This window comes from Anomaloglossus baeobatrachus, chromosome 4 (assembly GCF_048569485.1).
Source record: "Anomaloglossus baeobatrachus isolate aAnoBae1 chromosome 4, aAnoBae1.hap1, whole genome shotgun sequence".
In the NCBI taxonomy this organism is placed as follows: domain Eukaryota; kingdom Metazoa; phylum Chordata; class Amphibia; order Anura; family Aromobatidae; genus Anomaloglossus; species Anomaloglossus baeobatrachus.
Window position 1 is genome coordinate 92569590 of NC_134356.1, and position 24316 is coordinate 92593905.

Below are 24316 nucleotides of genomic sequence, written 5' to 3' on the forward strand. Positions count from 1 at the left end.
CACAAAACAGGTAATAAACAACATTTGCCACATAACTATTTCACATCAGCACCATTATAAAAAAAAAAAAAAAAGTATTTCTGTTATTAAGTTGTAAGGGTTAAAAGTAGATTATCAATTTCTCCAAATTTACAACACTTTTTTTTGTTTTTTTAGGCACCACACCACATTTAAATTGACTGAGGGTCACTTTCAGCTCTGCTACAACAGAAGCTCACAGCGAGCGGCCATAGAGCACGACCGCTAGCTGTGAGCTCCACGCAGCAACTTAAGTGAGTGGCGCTATCAGCGGTGACGTCACTCAAGTTACCCGCAGCCGGGGTCCTCCACCTGTGACAGCAAGGCGCCCGAGTGACTGAAGTGAGCTGTGCTATCAGCAGGACATCACTCAGGTGATTTGCGGTCACAGGTGAGTCCTTCACCTGTAACCGCAAATCAGGTTGCGACACAGACAGAGCCACGCGATGACAGTGAACTCAGGTGAAGCTCTGACATCACAGCTGCGAGCCCCGCACTACTGCCTGTGTCCTGGCACTGACCTCAGAGGTTCACCCGAGTTTATACTCATTGCATGGCTCTGTCTGCGAGCAGTCATGCTATTTTTTCTATCCCTATGTATTCTAACTATCAAATCCGATCCTATCATATTCTAATTGTCCTTTAAAAACGTAAAAACATACAGTCCAAAACGCAGCCCAAACGCAGGGAAACCCCATCGAAAACACATGCGTTTTTACCGCTTTTTTTTGTCAAACACAGTGTTTACATTTGTCAAAGTCTGCCAGAGGGTGCATTTTTTTGTCAAATCAAGAATACAGCGTGCGTACATAGCTTTAAACTGTTGTCGCTCCTCAAAAAAAAATTACTGCTACCGCGCTGCTTCCATCATTCACAGCAGCACTGCAGCGGTGGCTTCTTCCAGCAGTGAGAACAGCTCTGAAGCCTGGTATTAATAGTACAATACCGACTGTTTGGCCTGCGCTCACTGCTGTATCCTCAGCCCGTCCTCTACAAGCAAACACTACCCGGTCACACTGAGCGGTGACTGGGAAACTTTAGCTCATAGCATCCGCTATGGGGCATGTCCCCAGACAGCCCAGCAGACATGCCCCAGTTACTGCTAAAGGCAGCCACAGTATAGGAGATGCGGCTGAAGCGCTAGAGATCACAGTAGGCGCATGCAAGGACTCAGACACCATTTTAATGAAGACATCATTACTGTGGCAATGTGTACGCACCACCAACAACAGCAATGGTGGCGCGATATTCAAATAAAGAAAAGGGGCCAAGCCAGGACAACACCGGAGGAGGAATAAACGCAGACGACCCAACCCACAGAGACCCACCCCCGCTGCACACGTCAAAGTGCAATGCTTTTCTGCACCTTTGATTAAAGAGATTTCATCAACCAAGCATCCGATCTTTCTACACCAGGTATGTCTAGATACAGCCTCTAAAGGGTGCTTTACACGCTTCGATATTGCTAGCGATCTCGTTAGCGATGTAACACGCCAGATCGCACATGCGATCTGCCGAGATCGCACATAGGTCATTTTTTAAAGCGCCTGTCTCATGTGCGATCTCGGAAGATCGCTAATGAGATCGCTAGCTATGTCGTAGCGTGTAAAGCACCCTTTAGTGCCAATATGGCACTGCCTTTACCTCATACAGCAAAATCCAGGTGGTTGGTTCTCTTTAAAACACATTTTATTTTGTATTCAAATTAATTGATATTATCAGCAATATTATTAATACAAAAATTAAAGAGGCGACACATTCCCTTTATGTTTCTGGATTATTTTTACCTCTTTGCAAGACCTTGAGGATAGCGATTCTGTGAACAGAAACTGCAGAGATCTGCTTTACAGCAAGTACTTGGACAACTAGATCACAAAATGACTCAGACTTGAATTGGAGAGTGGTGTAGGCGCGTCATAAAAACTTTCAATTTTCAAGTAATTGTTTTAAAGGGAATCTGTAAGCAGGTTTTTGCTATGTAATTGAGGGAAGCATGAGGAATTGAGTATTATCAGCAGGAGATTATCACTGCAAAACTAACTTCCCCCTCTCTCCCTGCCCCAACCCCATCACCAGCACTGATTAGCAATTTACTGTCAATATACAATGTACATAGAAAGTTGTAGTGTGGGCAGGGTCAGCTTTCTGACTTTTGCTACATCTATACCAGAGAAAGTACACGTTGTATTCCCACTGAATCACGCAGTAAACTAACTGATACATTGCTGGAATCAGAGTCTTTTCCTACATGATGAGAAAGCGAAAACCTGGTAACAGATTCCTTTTAACTCTTTCTACACTACAGTAATATGTTTCAGTTTCCCATGAATCACTGCAGAGTTATGCCACAGTGATGGCTTGGGTGCCATCTTTAGCGTGTTTTGGCTGCATTATTCAGCCAAATATGCTACTGGTTCACAGCACTTACTGTATTTTTTGGATTATAAGATGCACTTTTTAAGAAGAAAAAAGCATGCTAAGAAGTGTGTGTGTCTTCTAGATCAGAGGCAGCTTCTTGTAATGGAGAACAATGACATTGTGTGCTCCCCGATCAGTGTTTCGTGCACAGCAGGAGAGAAAGCTTACCAGGAGCTGAACGGAAGCTGCACCAACTGAAGAACCTTCTAACTGTTTAACGTCAGGACCTGTAAGGTCATGTGACTGATCACATGAGCTGAAAGGTCCTAGAGTTAACTATGTGGATGGTCCTTCAGTTACTCAGCTGATGCAGCCTCTGTTCAGATCCCGTTCGACAACTGCAAGATTTGATTGAGTGTATGTGCGTGTGTAACATTTGGTAATGTAAAGTGTGCGTGCATATAAGCAAGTTGTGTGATGTGTCTATATGTGCATGTAGCAGAGCTCTGTCTATGTGCATGTAGTTTGCATGAAGTAGAGCTGTGTATATAGGTGCATGTAGTTTCTATGTAGCACAGCTGTACGCGTCTATATGTGCATGTATACAGCTGTAGTATTTTCATGGAGCAGAGCTGTATGTGTCTGTGTATGTAGTTTGCATGTAGCAGAGTTGTGTGTGTATAATACACATGGCAAATAGACACAGAATAAATGTATTACCTCCCTATTCTAACCTAGTAAATTAGAATTAGTGCTAATAACTGAAGATGGGTGAGTGCTAATCTACTTCATCGAGCATCGGGGTGCCGAGGTACTCTGCCGAGTATCGCAGGTGCTCGGATGTGTCGTTCATGAAATCGTAAACACAAAAGCACAAGCTCCCATCGCTGAATAATGAGAACAGGCGAGTGAGAGTCACTTGCAGTCTCTGAACGGTTTTTACTTGGGGCAAAAACAATGGTTTTCGGATGTAGTGTGTTGTGAAGCTTACAAATCTCAGAGGCCCAGGAAAGACGCCTTCCTTTAGCTTTGCTGCCCTCAACCTTGGAAATTTATCAGTGAGATTCTTGAATGCTTTCACATTTCTATCCATTGTCTTTACAAAATTCATCATTAGGCACAACTATATATGTAATGGTGGTTACAAAGGCCTATGTGGGTTAACAAGTGCAGCATACAGGACGTTTTTACTCCCTGGCTGAAGTGAATGTCGGAGAGGCCAGTCTCTTATTGTAGTGATATTCTCATGCACGACTACTCACACAGAGAGCCGCAGTACTGTGTGTATCCACCCTGAAGACCAAGTAAGAGGGCACCCACCTGTAAAGGGAACCTGTCACCAGATTTGGTGACTATAAGCTGCGACCACCACCCATGGGTTGTTATATACACATTCTAACATGCTGTACATGAGAATCCAGGCTGCTGTGTAGAATGTAAAAATCACTTTATAATACTCACCTAAACGGGCAGTGCAGACTGGTCACATGGGTGTCTCCGTTCTCCGGGTCCACCGCCTCCTCTTTCAGCCATCTTTGTCATCCTTATTCTGAAGCCTGGGTGCATGACACGTCCTACGTCATCCACACAGGCGGGCATTGAAGTCCTGCGCATGAAGCTTCATGCACCCAGGCTTCAGGAGGAGGACAAAGAAGGCCGACAGGGGAGGCGCTGCACCCAGAGAACGGAGACACCCATTCGACCAGTCAGCGCCGCACCGCTCGTTTAGGCGAGTATTATAAAGTGATTTTACATTCTACTCGGCAGCCTAGGCTCTTATATACAGCATGTTAGAATCTATATATATAATTGCCTTATTCTGTCTGTCTGTCATGCTCCAAAATTGTGTCCTTACGGTGACACAAAGCTGATTGGCCGCTGGGCTCGCCATGGCCCCGCCCCCCCCACACGGATTGGCCGCTCGCCCAGGCTGCGCCCCCACACGGATTGGCCAGCCGCTCGCCCAGGCTCCGCCCCCCCACAGATTGGCCTCTCGCCCCGGCACCCTGCAGGCATTGGCAATTCGGCCACGCCCCGCCCCCCTCACGCAATGCACGCTAGCTCTGGCCCCGCCCCCTCCCTCCCCCCGCGCATTCCCCGAACTGACACGGCTGTCACGGAGGTGAGTACTGTACTCCCCCCCCCCACCCCCCCCCCCCCCCCCCCTGCCCCCGCTCGCACGGGAGTGGTGTGGATACGTTGGTAACCATGCTCGCATGGTTACAAGCGCATCAAGGTCCTGCTGCGGCGGAAGATCCACACGCACACACACAAACATACACACACATCAGATCACACTCACTCTCACACACACACACACACCTCACACCTCACACACACCTCCTACACACCTCACACCTACACACACCTCACACCCCACACACACCTCACACACCTCCTACACACCTCACACCTACACACACCTCACACCCCACACACACCTCACACACCACACACACACCTCACACACCACACACACACCTCACACACCACACACACACCTCACACACCACACACACACCTCACACACCACACACACCCCTCACACACACACCCCTCACACACACACCCCTCACACACACACCCCTCACACACACACCCCTCACACACACACCCCTCACACACACACCCCTCACACACACACCCCTCACACACACACCCCTCACACACACACCCCTCACACACACACCCCTCACACACACACCCCTCACACACACACCCCTCACACACACACCCCTCACACACACACCCCTCACACACACACACACCTCACACACACACACACCTCACACACACACACACCTCACACACACACACACACCTCACACACACACACACACCTCACACACACACACACACCTCACACACACACACACCTCACACACACACACACCTCACACACACACACACCTCACACACACACACACCTCACACACACACACACCTCACACACACACACACCTCACACACACACACACCTCACTCACACACACACACCTCACACACACACACCTCACACACACACACCTCACACACACACACACACACACCTCACACACACACACACACACCTCACACACACACACACCTCACACACACACACCTCACACACACACACACCTCACACACACACACACCTCACACACACACACCTCACACACACACACCTCACACACACACACCTCACACACACACACCTCACACACACACACCTCACACACACACACCTCACACACACACACCTCACACACACACACCTCACACACACACACCTCACACACACACACCTCACACACACACACCTCACACACACACACCTCACACACACACACCTCACACACACACACCTCACACACACACACCTCACACACACACACCTCACACACACACACCTCACACACACACACCTCACACACACACACCTCACACACACACACCTCACACACACACCTCACACACACACCTCACACACACACCTCACACACACACCTCACACACACACCTCACACACACACCTCACACACACACCTCACACACACACCTCACACACACACCTCACACACACACCTCACACACACACCTCACACACACACCTCACACACACACCTCACACACACACCTCACACACACCTCACACACACCTCACACACACCTCACACACACACCTCACACACACCTCACACACACCTCACACACACCTCACACACACCTCACACACACCTCACACACACCTCACACACACCTCACACACACCTCACAGCATCCGGCGATATCGCTTGCTTCTCGGCCTCGATACTGTGCTGTTGTGACCTTCCAGGACCTGACGGAGGATCACATGGCCAGAGGCATGTGGTATCTCCGGATGTTGTGAGTGTGAGCGCGTATGTGTGATATCGTCAGTGTCTGTGTGTGTGAGTGTATGCGATCGGGTGTGTGAGAGTGGATGCGATCGGGTGTGTGAGAGTGGATGCGATCGGGTGTGTGTGAGTGGATGCGATCGGGTGTGTGTGAGTGGATGCGATCGGGTGTGTGTGAGTGGATGCGATCGGGTGTGTGTGAGTGGATGCGATCGGGTGTGTGTGAGTGGATGCGATCGGGTGTGTGTGAGTGGATGCGATCGGGTGTGTGTGAGTGGATGCGATCGGGTGTGTGTGAGTGGATGCGATCGGGTGTGTGAGTGTCGGCAGAGGAGCACGGCGTGCTGGAGGAGGCTGGGAGCAGAGAGGCTGATCATGGGGAAGGCTGGGAGGGGGAGGCTGATGCTGGGGGAGACTGGGAGGGGAAGGCTGATGCTGAAGGAGGCTGGGAGGGGGAGGCTGGGAGGAAGGAGGCTGGAAGGAGAGAGGCTGATCCTGGGGAAGGCTGGGAAGGGGAGGCTGATGCTGGGGGAGGCTGAAAGGAGAGAGGCTGAGGCTGGGAGGAGAGAGGCTGATGCTGGGGAAGGCTGATGCTGAGGGAGGCTGGGAGGGGAAAGCTGATGCTGGGGAAGGCTGGGAGGACGGAGGCTGGGAGGAGAGAGGCTGATCCTGGGGAAGGCTGGGAGAGGGAGGCTGATGCTGGGGGAGGCTGGAAGGAGAGAGGCTGATGCTGGGGGAGGCTGGAAGAAGAGAGGCTGATGCTGGGGGAGGCTGGAAGAAGAGAGGCTGATGCTGGGGGAGGCTGATGCTGGGGGAGGCTGGAAGAAGAGAGGCTGATGCTGGGGAAGGCTGGGAGGAGAGAGGCTGATGCTGGGGACAGAGAGGAGAGGCTGATGCTGGGAGGAGAGAGGCTGATGCTGGGATGAGAGAGGCTGATGCTGGGAGGAGAGAGGCTGATGCTGGGAGGAGAGAGGCTGATGCTGGGAGGAGAGAGGCTGATGCTGGGAGGAGAGAGGCTGATGCTGGGGGAGGCTGGAAGAAGAGAGGCTGATGCTGGGGGAGGCTGATGCTGGGGGAGGCTGGGAGGAGAGAGGCTGATGCTGGGGAAGGCTGGGAGGAGAGAGGCTGATGCTGGGGACAGAGAGGAGAGGCTGATGCTGGGAGGAGAGAGGCTGATGCTGGGAGGAGAGAGGCTGATGCTGGGAGGAGAGAGGCTGATGCTGGGAGGAGAGAGGCTGATGCTGGGAGGAGAGAGGCTGATGCTGGGGGAGGCTGGGAGGGGGAGGCTGATGCTGGGGGAGGCTGGGACGAGGGAGGCTGATGCTGATGGAGGCTGATGCTTGGGGAGGCTGATGCTTGGGGAGGCTGATGCTGGGGGAGGCTGGAAGGAGAGAGGCTGATGCTGGTGGAGGCTGATGCTTGGGGAGGCTGATGCTGGGGGAGGCTGGGAGGGGAAGGCTGATGCTGAGGGAGGCTGGGAGGGGGAGGCTGGGAGGAAGGAGGCTGGGAGGAGAGAGGCTGATCCTGGGGAAGGCTGGGAACGGGAGGCTGATGCTGGGGGAGGCTGGAAGGAGAGAGGCTGATGCTGGTGGAGGCTGATGCTTGGGGAGGCTGATGCTGGGGGAGACTGGGAGCGGAAGGCTGATGCTGAGGGAGGCTGGGAGGGGGAGGCTGGGAGGAAGGAGGCTGATCCTGGGGAAGGCTGGGAAGGGGAGGCTGATGCTGAGGGAGGCTGGAAGGAGAGAGGCTGATGCTGGGGGAGGCTGGAAGGAGAGAGGCTGAGGCTGGGAGGAGAGAGGCTGATGCTGGGGAAGGCTGATGCTGAGGGAGGCTGGGAGGGGAAAGCTGATGCTGGGGAAGGCTGGGAGGACGGAGGCTGGGAGGAGAGAGGCTGATCCTGGGGAAGGCTGGGAGTGGGAGGCTGATGCTGGAGGAGGCTGGAAGGAGAGAGGCTGATGCTGGCGGAGGCTGATGCTGGGGGAGGCTGGAAGGAGAGAGGCTGATGCTGGTGGAGGCTGATGCTTGGGGAGGCTGGGAGAGGGAGGCTGGGAGAAGGGAGGCTGGGAGAGGTAGGCTGAGATAAGAGAGGCTGATGCTGGGGGAGGGTGGGAGGAGGGAGGCTGGGAGGAGAGAGGCTGATGCTGGGGAACGCTGGGAGGAGAGAGGCTGATGCTGGGGACAGAGAGGAGAGGCTGATGCTGGGGACAGAGAGGAGAGGCTGATGCTGGGGACAGAGAGGAGAGGCTGATGCTGGGAGGAGAGAGGCTGATGCTGGGAGGAGAGAGGCTGATGCTGGGAGGAGAGAGGCTGATGCTGGGAGGAGAGAGGCTGATGCTGGGAGGAGAGAGGCTGATGCTGGGAGGAGAGAGGCTGATGCTGGGAGGAGAGAGGCTGATGCTGGGAGGAGAGAGGCTGATGCTGGGAGGAGAGAGGCTGATGCTGGGAGGAGAGAGGCTGATGCTGGGAGGAGAGAGGCTGATGCTGGGAGGAGAGAGGCTGATGCTGGGGGCAGAGAAGCTGATGCTGGGGGCAGAGAGGCTGATGCTGGTGCAGCATGGGGGATGGAGCACGATGGGGGGGTGCGCAGCATGGCGGATGGAGCACGTTTGGGAGTGCGCAGCATGGCGGATGGAGCACGTTTGGGAGTGCGCAGCATGGGAGATGGAGCACGATGGGGGGTGCGCGCAGCATAGGGGATGGAGCACGATGGGGAGTGCGCTGCATGGGGGATGGAGCACGATGGGGAGTGCGCTGCATGGGGGATGGAGCACGTTTGGGAGTGCGCACCTCCCCCCAACACACACACACACACACACGCGCGCGCGCGCGCACTGCACAACACCACACACACACACACTGGGAACCACAAACAACTGCCCTACACAGACAACGCTGCACACACACAACACCCAACACACAAACACCAAACACAAATATACGCACATACCGCACAACACACACATTGCACAAAACATACCTCCCCCCAAAACACACCACACACACACAAACCGCGCAACACACACACAACGCTACAGAGACACAGCGCTCCACAAACAACGCAACACACGCAACACACATACAACACCGCTCTCACCCCCCGTCACACCCAGAACATGTACAGCCCCTACACAAACACTTGGTAACTACACACAACAACATCTATATCTATCTATCTATCTATCTATCTATCTATCTATCTATATATATATATATATATATATATAACAAAAATCATACATGAACTACACAATACATAAATTCTAGAATACCCGATGCGTAGAATCGGGCCACCTTCTAGTGTGTATATAAGAGTCCATTGGCATTGGCCGCAGCTTACAGTTGTCAAATCTGGTTACAGGTTCCCTTTTAAGTCACCAGAGAGGGGCCACGAATGTTGGTCATAGTTCAGGCTCCTCAACAGCTGCTTCATGTTGTCATTTTACTTTATACCTTGCACAGAAAGCATTTATATAAGGAGGCGATTTAGCTGTAATTAGGATTACGTCATCGGAACGGAGTTGGCGTTTTTTGATTGGTCACCCTAAGATGACAGAGTACTGAAAGCTCAATAGACTAAATACATGATTTCATAGACTAGCTACTAAAAATGATTATGAAATAATAAAAATCTTGAAAATTAGAGCCAATCAGCAAATGTACGCATCAAATTCGTTTTCAGCATCACAAAATTAGTTGAAATTGACTGTTTCCACCTCTGAAACAATTTGGCTGTAGAACAGTGTTATTTGTGCGCAGATTAGTCTCTGCAGTGACTGGATATTACTTTGTGGTGCCCCTTGATTCTCTGGAGAGTTTACCCACAGTATGTATTGTCATGTTGCTGGAGCAGACACTAGCTCATCAGAGGTGGTGCTAGGTGTCGGACCCCTACAGATCAGATATTTATGACCTGTCCTTCGGAAAGGACAACCTCTAAACAGAGGAAATATGTAAATTCAATATCAAACAGAACATTACAAAAACAATTCCTCGTTCCCACCTGCCATAAAGTGTTTTTCTTTGGAGATTCATCTTCATTTTGATCATCCATAACAGAAGTCGTCTAATAAAAAAAAAAAAATATTTTAAAAAATCTTAAATTACCATAAAAAAAACCAAACAAACAAAAAACCAAAACCAGCTAGCATGCAAAATGAAAATATCACTGCACATTTCTCACATACAAAAACCAAGTTCTGTTGGAATCAAATACTTTAACGAATTAGGAAAGTGGAAGATAATTGTGTGTTTAGCAGTATGCCGCATAACAAGTGCTAATGATTTACTTACATCTTTCTACTAAATCTTCCTTATTACACAGTACCATACATGTGTATAAAGTCTATTGACTATATTACAAAGGGATGAATCTGGAAGAAACACCTCAAAATCATTCCTGTTGCTAGTGTTCAAAAGAAAAAAAAATCTATACACACCGGACCAGAAGGCACTACTCCATCCTGGTGTAAATGTCTCCAATACTGGTATATGTTTCCTATAATATATACGAGTCCCATCCTGCTATACATGGCCCTCATCCCGGCATATATATGTTCCCCATCCTGATATACATCATCCCCATCCTGGTATATAAGGTCTTCATCCTTATATACATGTCCTCCATCCTGGTGTACATGTCCATAATGCTGGTACCTAGGGTTCCCATCCTGATATATACAAGTCCCATCCTGATATATATGCCCCTCATCTTGGTATATATGTTCCCCATGCTAGTTTAAACGAACCCCATGCTGGTATAAATGTTCCCCAACCTGGTATATATGCCTCCCATTTCAGTACATATCTCCCCCATCATCCTCTCCACCGGTAATTGGTGTACCCTTCTGATGCCGGCAACTGACCTCCGTAAGTAGCTCGGCGCATGACGTCAATGCCATGTGACCCTAGTCATACGCTGTCATCAGCTTACTATTAATCCAAAGTGAATAGTCACTGCTCTCCACACTCGCGGGTCTATGGACATTGAGAGCAGTCAATATTCATTCTCTGCTGCAGGAAGCCGGCGGCTGGAGTTAACACGTGTGTCGGCTATTAAAGAGAATTTTCACTGCTCCTCATGCCCATAATCCCGCACACCTCTTGAGGCTGGCTTCAGTGCAGAGAACTGGGCAGGAGTATGGGTGTGGGGAGCAGAGAACATTCACTCTCTTTAATAGCGGGCACACGTGTTAACCCTAGTCGCCACTGCAGTCTGTTCCTGCGCCACACTAGCAGGCCGGGTGCATTTGGACTTTATGACGTACATGTCCCACTTTCCCCTAAACATTTTTGGGGTAAAAAAGCGTCTTGTAGTCAGAAAAACATGGCAATAGTTGGAATGAGAAATATTAAAGAGGTATTCCCATCTTACGATGTTATGCTATACGGCTGATGGATGCAACTCCCTGCAATTTCATTTGCCTGGGGAAGGGCAATACCACTCAATAGAAATGAATGAGTTACAATGTGATTCCACTTCACAACTGATGCTATTGTGAAATTCATTGGGGGACCAGAAAAAAAAAAAAAAAAAAAAAAAAAAAAAAAAAAAAAAGGACATATCCCAGTTAAACACCAAAAATCGCAATGGTTAGAATCCTCTCCTATTTGGGTAACTTAAGAAACATTACTTTAGTAGTTCGGTTATACTGTGTTATGGTGCCAACTACATATCTCATAACCAGAGTGAGACAAACCTTCAGTTCTAAATGTATCGCATTTTGGCATCCTTAAAATATCATGAGTGGTACGGCCATATTGCATGGAGTTCAGCAATGCAGGTAAGCAGTACACAGTACGAAGTGGCTTTGAGATTTACTGTAAAACAGCATTAGCTTACCCATTGTGTTCCCATAAGGCTGCTTTCACACATCCGTTTTTTGCAGTGCGGCCAAATCCGGCTCTAAAACCTATGCAACGGATGCGGCAAAAAAAACGCATCCTTTCTATAAGTTTTTACATGCGGCCCGTCCGGTTTTTGCCGGTTGCGGCACGCTACTGAGCATGTGCAGTGCAAAAAAACGCATGTGCAGTGCAAAAAACCGAATGAAGCGGCCAGATGCGTTTTTTGCCGAATCGCGACGCATCCGGCGTCCATATGCATGCATTGGAAAAAGCGCCGCATTGGCCGGATGCGGCGCGATGCGTTTTTTTTTTTTGCCGGACAAAAAAAACGTGCCAGGCAATGTTCCATCTGGCCGCCGCATCGGCTAAATATGCCGCATCCGGCAAAAACAGGACCGAACGCAAGGCCATGCGGCACAATCCGGCACTAATGAAAGTCTATGCGGGAAAAAAACGCAACCGGCGGCAAAAAAACCTGGTTGCGTTTTTTCTGCAAAGAGCCGGATTGTGCCGCACAGCAAAAACCGGATGTGTGAAAGCAGCCCAAGTAGACATGCAGCTAGCTACCTGTATGCATCTTATGAACATTAATTCTCCAAAAAAAAAAAAAAAGTCCCCAAAGACCATTGATCCAGCCTCTATGCATATATGTATACTACCCCTCCTGTCCTAGGTAAACGTGGTCATTTCATAGGTTAGAGGAATAAATATGGACACTAAGCTGACCCAAGCATATGTTTATGGGGGTTTCAAACGCCATAAATTATGGTCAAATGTCAGCCATTTGTGCACTTTTATGACTAGCGTAGCCAAAAAGTTATCATTAAGGAGCACTGTAGTACATTATTTTTTGCATTAACATCCATGAAAAATGTGAACCCCTTTTTTTTTTGTATATCCAAGCCATGTCAGAAACATAACAGGGCAGCAGCCAAGACACAAACAGTCCAGTCTATCCCCACCAGCTCAGAGTCAATTGCAGACTATGAGAGCGCCTAAAGGAGGGAAAAACTGAAGGTGAGGGACTACATTGTATTTTCACCACACACATCATTCTGAAAGGTTGAGAAATATCCCCACTGTGGATTTGGTTACAAATTCACTACTAAGTCTGCAAAGAAATCCACAAATAACATGGTGATTTCATTGAGGATTTGGCTGCAGATTTCTCCCTGCTCCATTTACATTAAATGGGGTAAAAGCCTAAGTGAAAATCTGTATAAAGGGAACCTGTCAGGTCCAATATGTACCTAGAACCACGAGCAGTTCTGGGTGTATATTGCTAATCCCTGCCTAACCGTCCCTGTATACACTAGCACAGATAAAGGGATCTTTAGAAAAAGTATTTCTAAAGATCTTTTATCGTATGCTAATGGAGCCGACAGGCTGGGAAACTAACGCCCAGGGGACTAGTCCCCTCGCTCAATAGCATACAGTAAAAGATCTTTAGAAATATTTTCTCTAAAGATGTCTATCTATGCTAGTGTATACAGGGACGGTTAGGCCGGGGCCACACGGGGACTAATGTGATCCTCGCATGATACTCTGCTTACGCTGGCAGCACATCGGGAGCAAGGTCATGCGAGTGTCACTGCGACTGAGGTCCGATCAGGCGATCAGACCTCAGCTGCGGGAGACGGGCCGGTGCTGCAGAGGGGAGGGAGGGATTTATCTCCCTCTTTCCTCCGTAGCCGGCTATTGCCATTCTCGCCCTGCACTCGCGGAACGCCGGTGTACTGTGAGTGCAGTGCGATCTTTCTCTCGCCTCATAGACTTGAATGGGTGCAAGAGAAAGAGTCTCGCATTACAATCGCAGTATGCTGCGATTGTTTTCTCTGTCCGATTGGGGCCAAGAAAATAAAAATCGCTCATGGGTGCTGACACAGGCTAATATTGGTCCGAGTGGAATGCGATGTTTTATCGCATTCCACTAACTCTGATTTTCATGCCCTAAAGTCCAGAGTAAATTTTCCAGCAGTATATAGAAAGTAGTATTTGGGAATAGCTGCTGAATACCAAAAACTGATCAACTATGGCAGCCATCAAAAAGTGATCGTGACTGGCCTGTTTGTAAAATCCGCCATCTGAACGTGGCCTTAATAATGTACATTACACAAAAAAAACAAAAAAAAACAAAAAACAAAAAACCACAAGGTTGTTTACGGTCTTGCTAAAATGCTGTTGCACCAATTATTTTAAGTCCATAAAGAAGGTAGCTGTAGGCTCAATGCACACTAGGGTTTTTGCTTCTATGCATAATGGAGCAATGATGTCAAATAAATGTGTTTTACCTGTAAACACCTAACCACCGATAACTACATTGCAAACTTTGCAGTAAAATGACGCTTTTGAAACGTACTTCTAAAAATCAGTGTTTGAATGCATTTTAAGGCTGAGGCCAAACGGGGACTACTGTGAGTCCTCGCATGACACTCTGCTCACGCTCGCAGCACAGCGGGAGTCAAGTGTCATGAGACTGTGGTCCGAATGTGCGATCAGACTACAGCTGCGGAGTGGATGTAGGGATTTATCTCCTTATCTCTTTTGCCAGCTGATATGAGAATCGTTCTGTACTCTCATTACACCGGTGTAACGCGAGAGCAATGCGATGTTTCTCTCGCCACATAGACTTGAATAGGTGCTAGTGAAACGGGATCGCATTCCACACGCAGCATGATGCAACTGTTTTCTTGGTCCAATCAGGACTGCCCCATAGAGTAATATTGGTCAGAGTGGAATGCAATTTTTTATCGCATGCCACTTGCTCCGTTTTTCTCGCCGTGTGTCCTAGGCCTAACAATAAAAATACAGTTTTCGCATTTCTTGGTATGTGCAAACTGACATCTGTTATTTACAGTGTTGTGCACGAGCCCTATCGGACAAGTGCTGTTCATGCACGCTTTGCCTCCAATTCTCGGATCGCACTCAACCTTTCCTATCTATGGGTCCTTGGAAAAAGATTGGACCACACTGACATCCAACCAAGTGTGGTCTGATTTTCAAGGGCTGACAGAATAGGGAAGATGGACAGACTTTTTTATTCTACACATCCAAGAAAATTGGATCACTCTGATCAATGTTTGATCAGAGTGTAATTAAATTAGACTGACTTCTCAGATGTGGGGAAAAATGTTTGGGTCACCCTTGCCTTCAGCTTCATCAGCTCCAGACCACTACATGGTATATATCACCTGAGAAGAGTTCATAATATTACAACGCTTTAATGGCTACTTAAAAGCAACCTCACTAAAGTTAAAAAGGTTAAAAATACATGATCACAACATATATAAATACTGAAAAGAAGCCACAAAAAGATCCCAAGGTGCTACCATGCTTCTAAGGTATTTTTGGAGACAAAGGAGGACCACTTCACCTGCCCAAGAGACAAGCACAGAGAAAGAACAAAAAGGAGGTCAATCTGATAGACTCATAAGTGACAGAAGGACCTTTAATATCTGGCCACCATGTAGAGCCAGGGTTGGCGCTTATCACTGCTAAAAAACTAGAAAGGTGGTACAAACTCAGAAAGGACTAACGTGAGTTTAGAGCCAAAACAATAGACCATAGTTAATTCTAGAACAAATTAGTCCAAGTTATTCTCATGCAGAGAACTTAAAAGGCATGCCATATTTCTGTTAAAAATAAAAAAAAAAATAAAAAAATACCATGCTCTATGGGGTTCACAAGTACACGAACACACCAAATTACATACCAAACAAAAAAAAAAAGTCATGCAAAATGGGTTTACTGTTCAGGCCTTCATGGATCGTGCATAGACAAAGCATACACATAACAGTACAACAAGAAAGAAGAAAGGCACCTGGAGACATCTGACACTGGGCATGCTCTGCAGGCATCTCAGTGCGCACATGCTCTCTACCAGGTTGGAGCAGCCTAGCCACAAAGACCTTGGCACAGAACACTGCAGGGTGACAAAAAGGAAGGAGAAAAGAAGCCGTTAGATGCCACAAAAAAAATTCAGGCAGGCAACTTATGAGAATATTAAATGTATGGACGAGCAATGCATGCAATTACACTTAAAGGCTTGTAACATACATCTATTAAACTCTGCCAACACTAGATCTATAGTCACAGAAAAAGATATAGAAATTCAGGGAAACCGGAAGACCACAATCCAAAACGGCACTGATTGTTGTACTCAAGGGTAGTGGTCTCAATCAGAAAAAGACGGATGGTGAAAAACTATAACCTGAAATCGGGCTGGATAAAACTCCTCAGTCCTTAGGAGAAGTTTCATTGCACTCATCAGAAAATGACAATTTTTTTTCCTCAGTACTTCAAAGTCAAGACTAAGGGGGTGTGGACCTCTTCCTGGTTTCATCTCATACATACAGATTCCAATACTGACGCTGTTAAGTGGCTTCTCCAGGAATAGAAAAAAAATGAAGTAACTAAAAGCAAAGGTCATAGGAAATTCCTAAATACATTTAGGTTAGAAAATCCCATTTGTTTTGGCTAGAGGTAAGCCATATAGAATTAAATAACGCTCACCTTGTAACACTGGCAAAAACCTGTCCTAGAATGTTAGGAAGGAGCTTGTGAGCATGTGCAGTGAGACGCTCCGCTGCGGTGCCCTGGATATACATATATTGATATTCAGAAAGACGGCACACAGAAGTGTGAGTGGCCTCTGGTTACCTCAGCCCCTCAGTAGTGGTGGGGTACATATTCCTACATATGAAGGAGGGTGGCGCTCCCTACTGTACATGCTCAGAGGGATTATCCTAGAATGTTCAATAAAAAGCATGTGAGCATGTGCAGTAGAATGCTTTGCTGCTGTGACCTGGATATAGATGTAATGTTACTCAGAAAGTCGGCACACAGAAATGAGAGCAGCCTCGGGTTACCTCAACCCCTCGGATATCCTCTTAGTAGTGAGGCACAACCTCCTACATATGAAGGAGGGTTGAGTCCCTTCTGCACATGCTCACAGGTACAGGTCCTAGAATGCGAGGAAGGAGCTTGTGAGTATGTGCAGTAAGAAGCTCCGCTGCTGTGACCTGGATGTACATATATTGTTATTCAGAAAGACGGCACACAGAAGTGTGATCAGCCTCTGGTTACCTCAGCCCCTCAGTAGTTGTGGGGCAAATCTTCCTACATATGAAGGAAGGTGGAGCTCCCTTCTGCACATGCTCACAGGTACATGTCCTAAAATGTTAGGAAGGAGCTTGTGAGCATGTGCAATAAGAAGCTCCACTAATGTGACCTGGATATACATATAATGTTGCTCAGAAAGACGGCACACAAGTGTGAGTGGCCTCTGGTTACCTCAGCCCCTCAGTAGTAGTGGGACACATCTTCCTACATATGGAGGGTGGAGCTCCCTACTGCACATGCTCTCAGGGACCTATCCTAGAATGTTAGATAAAAAGCCTGTGATCATGTGCAGTAGAAAGCTTCGCTGCTGTGATCTGGATATAGATATAATGTTATTCAGAAAGACAGCACACAGAAATGAGAGCAGCCTCTGGTTACCTCAACCCCTCAAATACCCTCTTAGTAGTGAGGCACAACCTCCTACATATGAAGGAGGGTGGAGCTCCCTACTGCACATGCTCACAGGTACAGGTCCTAGAATGTTTGGAAGGAGCTTATATGTGCATTATGAAGCTCCGCTGCTGTGACCTGGATATACATATACTGTTATTTAGAAAGACTGCACACAGAAGTGTGAGTGGCCTCTGGTTACCCTCTCAGTAGTAGTGGGGCACATCTTTCTAGATATGAAGGAGGGTGGTGACCCCTACTGCACATGCTCACAGGGACCAGTCCCCAACATTCTAGGACAGAGTTCCTTAAATGAAACAAGATGGTTGCCATTTTAATAATTACCTACCTAGAGAAAATGAAAGCGATTTACTAAATTAAATGTATTTATTTATAAAAATGTTTCTTTTAGGTTTTTTTCTATTTATGGAGAACCACTTAGTGCACACTAGAAAAAGGATTTTTCTTAAGAAATTTCTTAAGAAAATTTATTGAGTGAAGTATTAGCGCACCTGCGTTTTTACCGCGATTTGGTGCGTTTTTACCGCTGGTTGCTCCCTGCGTTATTGTGCCATTATCTATGGTAACTAACGCAGTTAGCTGCAGAAAAGAAGTGACATGCTCATTCTTTTTCTTAAGAAGATCAACTGAAAGAATTTTAAGAAAAAAACGCAGTGTGCGCACAGCTAATTTTTTTTGCCATAGGTTTGGCTGGGGAATGTCTGCAGAAAGGTTACAAGAATTTCTCAAGAAATTTCTGCAGCAAAAACGCACCAAAAACGCAGGTAAAAAACGCAGTGTGTGAACACAGCCTAAGGCTCCTCCACAAGTCAGTGATCGTTCTTGCCTCCAAAAAACAGTCCAAGTTTCATTTGTATGTTTGATTGGAGTGTCATGAAGATTTTGGTCACTGGCAGTTTTTACAAACATCTTGGATGAAAAAGATTTAAAAAATAAATAAATAAATAAATGGAGGTTTCTCCACCTTCTATCAAATAGTCCATGAAAAATGGACAGCACATGGATGGCATTCAAGCTGTCCATTTTGTCCAAGGATCCATAGAATTGCATTAGACAACTTTGTTATGACACTTAAGGTACCCTCACACTAAGCGACGCTCCAGCGATCCCCACCAGCAACCTGACCTGGCAGAGATCGCTGGAGCGTCGCTACACGGGTTGCTGGTGAGCTGTCACACAGGCAGATCTCACCAGCAACCAGTGACCAGCCCCCAGCCAGCAGCGACGCGTGGAAGCGATGCTGCGCTTGTTAACTAAGGTAACTATCGGGTAACCAACCCGATATTTACCTTGGTTACCAGCGCACACCGCTTAGCGCTGGCTGCCTGCACTCCTAGCCAGAGTACACATGGGGTTAATTACCCGATGTGTAGTCTGGCTATGTGTGCAGGGAGCCGGCACTGACAGCGGCGGACGCTGGTAACGAAGGTAAATATCGGGTAACCAAGGAAAGGGCTTCTTGGTTACCCGATATTTACATTGGTTACCAGCGTCCGCAGAAGCCGGCTCCTGCTCCCTGCACATTCAGTTGTTGCTCTCTCGCAGTCACACACAGCGATGTGTGCTTCACAGCGGGACAGCAACAACTAAAAAATGGCCCAGGACATTCAGCAACAACCAACGACCTCACAGCAGGGGCCAGGTTGTTGCTGGATGTCACACACAGCAACATCACTAGCAACATCGCTGTTACGTCACAAAAGTCGTGCCTCAGCAGCGATGTTGCTAGCGATGTTGCTTAGTGTGACGTGGCCTTTAGAGCACTATTAGATAAGTCTCCATGATTGATCACTTGGTCACGTGAACTATCCTATAGACCAGTGATCCCCAATGCCAGTCAGGGGCACCAACAGATCATGCTTTTAGGTTTCCTGAAACATGATCTGTTGATGGCTCTTGAGGACTGGAGTTGGGGGAGCAATGCCATAGACAATCAGAAAACCCTGCACCCAAATATCTAGTCACGATGTGCTTGTTTTGGGCGCTTTTTTTTAACATTTTTTTGGGGGTTGGTGCAACCCTCCTCTTATCTTCAAAAGCTTTTCAACAAATCAAAAGCGCCAGGAAGGATACTGCTTAAGAAGATTTGGGTCTACAAAGTTAAAGCACCACGCCAGAACTTTTTTTTTTTTTTTCTATTCCACCACTGAATTATTATACATGCCTTCCGGTGGCTTCACCTTTTAATCCCCACCGCTTTTATCACTGGCAATTTGTGACCTACCAGCAGCTCTAGTGTTTCATGGAGCGCGCCAGAGGTCACAACTCCGTACAATTCTATGAGAGCCTCCAGTCAGCAGTTATAGTCCGCAGAAGGCACCGAGAGACTGAAGTGACGCCGCAAAAGTATGAAAATGCCGAAGGGCGAGTCACTTACATTTAAAGCACTACTCCAACGCTGGAGGGAGGGGGGGGATCACGCTGGAGTGGTACTTTAAACTTGCCAGGCTGCAGCTGTTAAATGACTGCTAGTTGGCAACATTGGCAGTCAACCTGTTTGGACAGGCCGAATGTACTCATGTAGAAAACCACGAAACTCGATCATTTAGTGGGCATAGAAAACCACTGTACTGGCAGCAGCACGACCTACTTACATGGGACATTACTGCAGAGAACAATCATTTTTAAAGTGAACCTGTCAGGTGCAATATGCACCCAGGACCACAAGCAGTTCTGAGTGCATATTGCTAATCCCTTCCTAACCGTCCCTGTATACACTAGCATAGATAAAGAGATCTTTAGAAAAAGTATTTCTAAAGATCTTATATCGTATACTAATGAGCGAGGGCAATAGCACCAAGGGCGTTGCTTTCCTTGCTAGTCGCCCACATAGCATGTTAGTACGCCCCTGTGGGCGTGCTATCATGCTAATGAATGCGCAGCATCACAGGATGATCTCACTCACCTCTCCACTGCTTGATTTCGGCTCAGTGAACATGACCCCGGAGTTTCGGTCGTGCGCACTACTTCAGTTTGAAGCCAGGACGTAGACACCCGGCTTCATAGTGCGCATGGCCCAAAGTCAGGGGTCATGCACACTGAGCCGAAATCCAGCATCAAGCGGCGATGGCGGAGAGGTGAGTGAGATCATCCTGTGATGCTGCGCGTTCATTAGCATGTTAGCACACCCACAGGGGCGTACTAATATGCTATGTGGGCGACAAGGGAAGCAACGCCCTTGGGGCTATTGCCCTAGCTCATTAGCATACAATATAAGATCTTTAGAAATACTTTTTCTAAAGATCCCTTTATCTATGTTACTAGATGCAGGGACGTTTAGGCAGGGATTAGCAATATGCACCCAGAACTGCCTGTGGTTCTGGGTGCACATTGCACCTGACAGGTTCCCTTTAAGCAGGCTAAGCTCAGGTCAGGAGACCCGTCTAATCGATCGGCATATCATAGTCCTGTACTCGGACATTGGAGTTTCAGCTTCTTTGATAGGAGAACAAACTACTTAGTTCTGTATGACCTGTTTTTGAGAAAAACAGATTGAGTGAAAACACACACACACACACACACACACACACACACACACAAACACACACACAAAAAGATATGCCAGAATTCTGGCGTAAAAAAATTTGAAAAATCGCAATGCTTTCGAACAACATAAGGCTGCGCTAAAGTATTCTGACTTTTGGTGTTTGCACACCATTTTTGCCAGTTCTGACAAAGTGGGCCGATCTGAAGCAGAATGGAGCGGAAAGTTGTCAAATTTATGGCAAGTGGCAATGTTCGATACACAAATCTTAAGCGGGCTTTACACGCTACAATATATCTAACGATGTGTCGGCGGTGTCACGTCGTAAGTGACGCACATCCGGCATCGTTAGTGTTGTAGTAGCGTGTGACACCTTCGTGCAATTCAGATTGTAGGCAAAAACGTTGATCGCATACACGTTCAAATAATAAAAATTGAACGTCCGGTTGTTCAATGTTCCCGAGGCAGCGCACATCACAGTGTGAGACACCCCGGGAACGATCAACACCGCTTATCTGCGTCCCGCCAGCAATGCTGAAGGAAGGAGGTGGGCGGGATGTTTACGTCCCGTTCATCTCCGCCCTTCCGCTTCTATTGGCCGGCCGCTGTGTGACGTCGCTGTGTCGCCGAACGTCCCTCCCCCTTTAGGAAGTGGATGTTCGCCGCCCACAGCGAGGTCGTATGGAAGCTAAGTGCGTGTGACAGGGGTTATAGTATTGTGCGACACGGGCAACAAATTGCCCGTGCCGCACAAACGATGGGGGCGGGTGCGATCGAAACGTGTAAAGCAGCCTTTACTCCAGTCACCCAGTGGAATAAGATTTGTGGTGAGGCTCATGCTACCTTTCAGGCGCTCTGGATTCATTAAAAGGCATCTATCAGCAGGATCAACCGATCTAAGCCATGCAAATGGACATGCAGATTACAGTCCGTTGAATAAAATGATAGATACCTTGATATCTGCGATCCAATGTCTTATTTCAGAGGATTACATTAAAATGTAAATGAGGTGTTAAGATGTATCATTGATTTCACTAGAAATCTGCCTCTAGAGCTCATTTTGGGTGTGGGCATGATAATTTGCAAGAGCCAGTGTCATCGCCAGCTCTCTGCACACCTTACACATGCACAAGGCTTTAAGTCATTGCGCCTCTGAAGCCAGGCGTACGCTTCTCGACTTCAGACTACACATGACCAAAAGTAAAGTAGATCTTTTTCGGTGGCTGATCTTCGCCTCCTCTGTGGACATGAGCAATCTTCTTCACTTCTAGACATGCACAGGTCTCTTCTGACGTCAGAAAGCACGCACCCGAAGTCACAGGCGTAATGACGTGCGTAAGGGGGCATGATAACATACTGAGGGGGACAACTAGTCTGTGGAAACACATGCCTCATGATGTAATCAAAGAAGGGAATTTTGTTTACTTACCGTAAATTCCTTTTCTTCTAGCTCCAATTGGGAGACCCAGACAATTGGGTGTATAGCTACTGCCTCCGGAGGCCACACAAAGTACTACACTTAAAAGTGTAAGGCCCCTCCCCTTCTGGCTATACACCCCCCCGTGGGATCACGGGCTCCTCAGTTTTAGTGCAAAAGCAAGAAGGAGGAAAGCCAATAACTGTTTTAAATACAAATTCAACCCGAGAAACAACCTCAGAGAACTGAACTGTTCAACATGAACAACATGTGCACCCGAAAAAAACAAACTTCCTAAGAAAAACAGGGCGGGTGCTGGGTCTCCCAATTGGAGCTAGAAGAAAAGGAATTTACGGTAAGTAAACAAAATTCCCTTCTTTGTCGCTCCTAATTGGGAGACCCAGACAATTGGGACGTCCAAAAGCAGTCCCTGGGTGGGTAAAAGAATACCTCGTGATAGGGCCGTCAAACAGCCCTTTCCTACAGGTGAGCCACCGCCGCCTGAAGGACTTGTCTACCTAGGCCGGCATCCGCCGAAGCGTAGGTATGCACCTGATAATGCTTGGTAAAAGTGTGCAGACTCGACCAGGTAGCCGCCTGGCACACCTGCTGAGCCGTAGCCTGGTGCCGTAATGCCCAGGACGCACCCACGGCTCTGGTAGAATGGGCCTTCAGTCCTGATGGAATCGGAAGCCCAGCAGAACGGTAGGTGTGAAGAATTGGTTCCTTGATCCAACGCGCAAGGGTGGATTTGGAAGCTTGCGACCCTTTACGCTGACCAGCGACAAGGACAAAGAGTGCATCCGAGCGGCGCAGAGGCGCCGTGCGGGAAATGTAGACCCAGATCCAATAAATGCAAACCTTTTTCAAATTGGTGAACTGGATGCGGACACAAAGACGGTAAAGTGATATCTTGATTGAGATGAAAGGAAGATACCACCTTGGGAAGAAATTCAGGAATTGGACGCAGAACTACCTTGTCCTGGTGAAACACCAGGAATGGAGATCTGCATGATAACGCCGCCAACTCGGACACTCTCCGAAGAGACGTGACCGCCACTAGAAAGGCCACTTTCTGTGAAAGACGATAAAGGGAAACCTCCTTCATAGGCTCGAAAGGCGGCTTCTGGAGAGCAATTAGAACCTTGTTCAGGTCCCAGGGCTCCAACGGCCGCTTGTAAGGGGGGACGATATGACAAACCCCTTGCAGGAACGTGCGTACCTGAGGAAGTCGCGCCAGGCGTTTCTGAAAAAATACGGATAGCGCGGAGACTTGACCCTTAAGGGAGCCAAGCGACAAACCTTTTTCCAACCCAGACTGCAGGAAGGAAAGAAAAGTAGGCAATGCAAAAGGCCAGGGAGAAACTCCCTGAGCAGAGCACCAAGATAGGAATATCCTCCACGTCCTGTGGTAGATCTTGGCGGAGGATGGCTTCCTAGCCTGTCTGATGGTGGCAACCACTTCATGAGATAAACCTGAGGCCGCTAGGATCCAGGACTCAATGGCCACACAGTCAGGTTCAGGGCCGCAGAATTCAGATGGAAAAACGGCCCTTGAGACAGCAAGTCTGGACGGTCTGGTAGTGCCCACGGATGGCCTACCGTGAGGTGCCACAGATCCGGGTACCACGACCTCCTTGGCCAGTCTGGAGCGACGAGAATGGCGCGGCGGCAGTCTGACCTGATTTTGCGGAGCACTCTGGGCAACAATGCCAGAGGTGGGAACACATACGGTAGCCGGAACTGCGACCAATCTTGAACTAAGGCGTCTGCCGCCAGAGCTCGGTGATCGTGAGACCGTGCCAT

The 24316-nt window shown here is 48.1% G+C and overlaps 1 protein-coding gene across 3 annotated transcripts in view; it reads right to left on the reverse strand.

Moving 5' to 3' along the window:
* The window catches only part of FBXW11 (F-box and WD repeat domain containing 11), a 128094-nt gene that overhangs the window by 74561 nt on the left and 29217 nt on the right, over nt 1–24316 (reverse strand). The window contains exons 2-3 of one of the 3 annotated variants that reach the window (XM_075344464.1): nt 15898–15999; nt 10234–10296 (exon numbers count right to left, since the gene is read on the reverse strand). The exons of 1 other annotated variant lie outside the window; for it this stretch is intronic. In XM_075344464.1, the coding sequence (XP_075200579.1) occupies nt 10234–10296; nt 15898–15999 (165 nt within the window). The remainder of the gene's footprint in view (nt 1–10233; nt 10297–15897; nt 16000–24316) is intronic. One more of the 3 variants, XM_075344465.1, reaches the window with a different exon arrangement.